At 62.2% G+C, this 5,479-nt stretch overlaps 2 protein-coding genes across 4 annotated transcripts in view; one reads left to right on the top strand and one right to left on the bottom strand.

Annotated features, from left to right (window-relative positions):
• The window catches only part of CHLRE_05g232002v5 (uncharacterized protein), an 11,066-nt gene extending 8,809 nt beyond the window's left edge, over positions 1–2,257 (top strand). For both annotated transcript variants that reach the window (XM_043062141.1, XM_043062140.1), the window contains one exon: positions 667–2,257. In XM_043062141.1, coding sequence (XP_042924572.1) covers positions 667–792 — 126 coding nt within the window. In that variant the 3' untranslated portion in view covers positions 793–2,257. The remainder of the gene's footprint in view (positions 1–666) is intronic.
• A 2-nt stretch (positions 2,258–2,259) lies between these two features.
• CHLRE_05g232000v5 (uncharacterized protein) overlaps positions 2,260–5,479 on the bottom strand; it is a 4,962-nt gene continuing 1,742 nt past the window's right edge. Inside the window, exons 6-13 of one of the 2 annotated variants that reach the window (XM_043062138.1) lie at positions 5,247–5,297; positions 4,895–5,023; positions 4,639–4,680; positions 4,132–4,293; positions 3,743–3,804; positions 3,388–3,472; positions 2,777–2,912; positions 2,260–2,424 (exon numbers count right to left, since the gene is read on the bottom strand). In XM_043062138.1, the coding sequence (XP_042924571.1) occupies positions 2,297–2,424; positions 2,777–2,912; positions 3,388–3,472; positions 3,743–3,804; positions 4,132–4,293; positions 4,639–4,680; positions 4,895–5,023; positions 5,247–5,297 (795 nt within the window). In that variant the 3' untranslated portion in view covers positions 2,260–2,296. The remainder of the gene's footprint in view (positions 2,425–2,776; positions 2,913–3,387; positions 3,473–3,742; positions 3,805–4,131; positions 4,294–4,638; positions 4,681–4,894; positions 5,024–5,246; positions 5,298–5,479) is intronic. The other variant, XM_043062139.1, reaches the window with a different exon arrangement.

The raw sequence follows: 5,479 nt of genomic DNA, 5'->3' as shown, positions 1-5,479 counted from the left end.
GGGAGGGGAGGGGAGGGGAGGGGAGTTGTAAATACCCGGCCGAACTAAATTAAACCAAGCTAAACTAGCGGAGCACAGGAAGAGGCGGGGGTCGTCGAAGGGGCTGTAACTATCAGCCCAAAGTGAAGTAGACCCCGCCAGAATGGGGATTTGGGGGTCGCCGGGAGGTTGTAGATAGTGGTTTCGGAGGAGGCTAGTGGGTAGGGGGGTAGGGTTGGGGGAGGCTGGTGCGGAGTCATGGGCTTGTTGGGGCTGGGAAGGTGCGGGTTGGTGGTGCAGGGCTGCCCAGGCTACGAAGCTCTACTGCGTGGCACTGGCGCCGCCGCCACACCAACGTGTTTTTTTGTGTATGTGTGTGTGTGTGTCTATGTCCGTGACAGCCGCCCAGCTGCCCCACATCCCTGCCCCTCGCCCCCACCTTCCACTGCCTCCTGGGTTGGGCGACGACCCCTTGACTATTGGGACCTACACCATGGGGCTCGGGCACATGACCCCGTAGGCCACGCTCTCCTTCTCGCTCTATTGCATTGGGTTCGGTTTAATGTGGGCTGGTATCTACAACCCCCCTGCCCTGCCCCACCCCCACACCAGCCACACCGCCTTCCCCCAATCCCCCACCCTCCACCCCTGCCGCCTGCCCCCCCCCCCCCTCCACCCCTGCCGCAGGTGGACGCCTTCGCCATCCCCGACCACATCCTGCGCGCGCCCATCGGCCTGGGCGGCAGCGGCGGCACCGGCCCGCAGCCCGACATCTACAAGGAGTACCTGCACGCCGCCGGGTTCGAGGTGTGAGGCGCTTGAGGTGAGGAGTGCCTGCACGCCGCCGGGTTCGAGGTGTGAGGCGCGTGAGGTGGGGAGTACCTGCACGCTGCCGGCTTCGAGGTGTGAGGCGTGCGAGGCAGGCGGAAGCAGTGCGAGGAAGTGGGGTGGCTGAGGCGTGCGAGGTGGAGGTGTGTTGAGGTGGAGGGCGCGCACGGGACGCAGGCTGGGCAGAGGCGCGCAGGGCGGTCACGACGGCGGTGGCGGGACGCCCCCCGTGGCAGGAGGCGGGGTGGCAGGCGGCACTGGCGGCAGAAGCGGGGAGGAGCTGCGTGTGTGCCTGCTGGGTGGGGGAGGCGCTGCGCGTTTGTGTATGTGTAGAGCAAACCCATAGGGGTGGCACATAAGTCTCTTTTGGCTGGTGAAGCCGGCGCTTGGGTTGGTGGTATGTTCTGGTATACACGCGTGACAATGTTTTTGTCGGGCCCATTATTTCTGCTTTATTTCAGTTTGCTCAAAGTAGTGCAGTGATTTGTGTGGATGATAATGCTTTGCAAGCATGGCAGCGCGGAATCACTTCACGCACAGCAACCCTGCTGGGGTGCATTCCACACGCGCCTCACACGTGAAAGAGCAATCGCGCGCGCCGGATTTGGCGACACACGGACTCCCAATAATGCGCTGGCTTCACTGCTTTTGCTTTGGGGATCCCCCTAATGACTTGCGGCATTCTTTGAGCCTCGTACACTGGTAGAAGTCTAGCTTGATGTCTGGTGGCTTTAGTGGGAGCGCGGTTGCCAGGCGTAAGAAAGCGGAACGCTGCCGGCAAATTTCCTGTCACGGAGGATGTACACGTGGTGGACGAGGGAATTTAGATGTGGCCGCGTCACAGTAGAGCTTCTCCAGGCTGATTGTGTGTTGTTAGATACGGTACTGCCCATCGCAAGAGGTGCAGTGATTCGCACACTTCGCAGGGGGCACAGAGAGGTTACCGTGGCAAAGCAATGTAAGCAAATCAACCTGGCATTGCGTTCGTACGGACTCTCCGTCACAGGTTAGCGCGCCAGGCGTACCAAACATCAGGCATTGCAACCCACAAGCTACTGTTTATAAAACACACAAACACATTAGTCGTGCATTCACGCCTTGTGGGATTCATGGGCCGGGATAACAGCCATCACACTCGGGACTGTGTGCTCCTCACCACCCTCTGCTCTTGCTTGTACCAGGAATTCAACGGCGCGCGACCACAATCAGGCGGGAGCAGTGCCCAGCGTCTAGGGATGCCAAAAGGGGTGCCCTTCTCCCCTGCTGGCGTCCGTGAACTCAGAAGAGAAACGTGGAGACCCCGCGCAGCTCGTAACATCTTCAGTTGCTGCACAGAGCTGACACCACCACACACAAGCACCATACAGTACACGTGCGACTGCACCAGCACCCGCGCCTCCACGCGCCACCGCAAAAGCCTGCCATACATATACACGTACACAGCGGTTTTGCTGCGCTTCCCTTCAACCCTCAACGGCGCAACAGCGGCTCAGATCTTGAAAGGCCGCCGGAAGTCGCCTCCACCGCCTCCGCCTCCGCCCTGCCGCCCCGGGCCACCGCCGCGGCGGTCCTCCTCATCCCACTGCCGCCGCGGGTGGTCCCACTCGCTGCCCCGGCCTGTGGACGGGAGCGGCACGCGCGTGTGTGTGCGCGAGCAAGCCGGAATGGCACGAGCGTGTGCGGGCGTGAGTGGCGCGAGTGACGAGTGCAGGCGGGAGTTGCACTTGTGTGGGCGGGAGTGGCACGAGAATGGAGAGACATGCAAGCGGTTGCGTGCAGCCGATACATGGCAGCTGCGAATAAATGCACACCGTATTGACGAACCACAATACGCCCAACCTACACCACACACCCGCCATACACGCACGCGCACAAACACGAACCGTACACCCACACTCAAACACACACACACAAAACACGCACACACACACACACACACACACACACACACACACACACGCACACGCACCCGGCGGCGTCCACCCCGGCGTACGGCGGCTGGGGTCCCACTCCCGGCCAAGAGCTCCCCCGCCGTCGTCGTCGTCGCGCGAGCTGCCGTACCCCTGCCTGTACGGGCCGTACGGACTGTGCGTCTGCCGCTCCACCTGTGGGGCGAGGCCCGCGCGAGGGAGCAGCGCGAGTGGAGGGGTGCAGGTACAGGCACAGGCACAGGAGTGAGAGCGCATGGGAAGGACGGTATGTTGGTGTGCCTAAATACGGTGCGTAGCGTGCAATGGGCACGTCCAACCTGTCTGTGTGCCCACACACAAAAACCATGCGCCCTGCCCCGGCCCCGCCTTTGCCCGCCCCCCCCCGTTGCACTCGCACCTGCCTACGACTTCACTTCTTAATAATCATGAATGTAACCCCCCCCTGGACCTATGGACGCCGTCGGTCATCGGTACGCACAACACCACACCTGCTGTCTACCTCGCTACCCTTCTCTGTACCAATCCTTGCAACCCCCCCCCCCCGGGTTCGGTTACCTTGGGCTGGAATTTGTAACCCGCCCACGCACCCACCCACACACCCAGTCACACTCATAAATCCGTCCCCACACCCACCCACTTCCACACCCACCTGGCGGAACCAGCTGTCCGAGCTGCTGGTGCCCCAGGGGTCGAGGCGCCCGCTCTGGAAGTCACGTAGCGAGCCGGCGCCACCCCTGCGTTGGGTTCATGGGTTGGTGGGTTGGTGCATTGTGGCGGCCGAACAGTTCTTGTGGTTACAGCAGTTGGGGTGTGTGGCTGGTGGCATGCGTGATGCTAAGGGTCGATTGCCACTTGGCCCCCATTACGGTAGGCCGCCCCCGAAGCCCCTTGCAGTTACACGCCTCGGCCCATTATCCTAAAACACACACACACACACACACACACACACACACACACACACACACACACACGCACACACACACTCTCTCTCTTAGGGGCCTCACATGGCTCGCGCCAGGTCTTCCAGGAACTCCTCCGGACTGCGCCGCCGCTGCCAGCCCGGGCCCTGCAGGCACACGGCACGCCACCACCCCGGCATGCGGGCATGAGGACAGGCAGGTAGCGGCTCATGGGGGGCACACAGCGAGGCGGCCGAACGGTGAGACACGACACAAACACACACACACACACACACACACACACACAAGAACACACCCTTACAATTCCGGTCAGAACATGGTCACGGTATCCTGCAGCCCCCTCTAGCCCCCCTGGCAGCCCTTAAATTCTTCAGCCCCCCAGCCCCCCCAGGGCCCCCAAGTCCCCTCCCGCCCCAGCCCCCCCAAAGCCCCCCCCCCCCCCCCAAGCCCCACAAGGCCCCCCAGGAGCGCACCTGCTCATCCTCCTCGCCCTCGCCCTCGCCCTCGCCCGCCTGCTGGCTTTTCTCATCCTTCTCATCCTCCTCATCGTCGTCGCTGTCTTCGGCGCCCTCGCTGTCCTCGGCGTCATCGTCGTCCGGACGCAGCCCGCTGCTGCCGCCCTGGCGGCGGCTCACCTGCACGCATGTGTGCGTGTGCGTGCGTCAGTGCGGGCTGCGGGCGGCGGGCCGGGGCTCTTGATTCAGCAGCGGACCGGACCACCGCAGTGACCACCACCGGGCGGTGGTGCCATGGTGGTGTCCGTGGGCACACACACATACACACACACACACACACACACACACACACACACACACACACACACACACACACACACGTACACGCACACACATAGGCCCAACCCCTCTTTGCGCAACGTTTTCCTTGTGCTCTTTAACACATAGGCCCAGCCCCTTGCGGTTCCAAGACAGGGCCGTACGGAACGCGGGTTGCACATCCGCACCCCCCCCCCCGCACCGCACCTGGGACCACTTGAAGGGGCTGCGGCGCACGTCGTCCTCATCCTGCAGGGGTGGGGCACACATGCAGGGGAGGAACACATGCATGCGGGGGTGGGGCGCACATGGCGAGCGGTTCACACATGCGGCCACACACACAACACCTCTTGAGCACAACCCCGAAGCACACACCCCTGGGACTGAAAGCATATACACACACACGCACACACACACATACAGATACACATACATACACACACACGCCCCACCCCGCCCCCACCTCCACCACGTCTCTGAAGAAGTTGAAGCGGCGCGTGGAGGTCTGTATGTCGTACTGGCGGCGGGCCTCCGGGTCAGACAGCACCTCGTAGGCGCGGCTCAGCCGCACGAACGACTCCGTGGCACCGTCCTGTGTTGCGGCGTGTGTGTGTGCTACGTGTGTGTGGTTGTGTGTGTGTGTGTGTTGTTGAGTGTGTGTGTGTGTGTGTGCTGTGTGTGTGTGATGTGTCTTGGTGCCGACGCATGTTGTGATGTGCTGAGCTGCTGTTGTGTCCTGTCTGGGTATACAGTGTCCAAGCTCGTCCAACCACCGCGCCCCAGCCGCGTCCCTCCCCGCTCGGACCCGCCCCCACCTCCTTGTTGACGTCGGGATGCAGCTCCTTGGCTCGCCGGCGGAATGCAGTCTGTGTGTTACAAAGGACACGGAAAAAAGCAAGCAGTTCGTGCGCTTGTGTGCTGAAACGTTTGTATTTACTTACACGTGATTGGACTGGATTTATGGCCGACGATTCCTTGACTATTGGGACCTAATGTGTTGGGCTCGGGCACATAACCTCGCCCCTCCATCCCCTCCCCTCCACCCCCC

This window comes from Chlamydomonas reinhardtii, chromosome 5 (genome assembly GCF_000002595.2).
Source record: "Chlamydomonas reinhardtii strain CC-503 cw92 mt+ chromosome 5, whole genome shotgun sequence".
NCBI classification, from domain to species: domain Eukaryota; kingdom Viridiplantae; phylum Chlorophyta; class Chlorophyceae; order Chlamydomonadales; family Chlamydomonadaceae; genus Chlamydomonas; species Chlamydomonas reinhardtii.
This window is presented reverse-complemented; position numbering and strand designations above follow the sequence as displayed.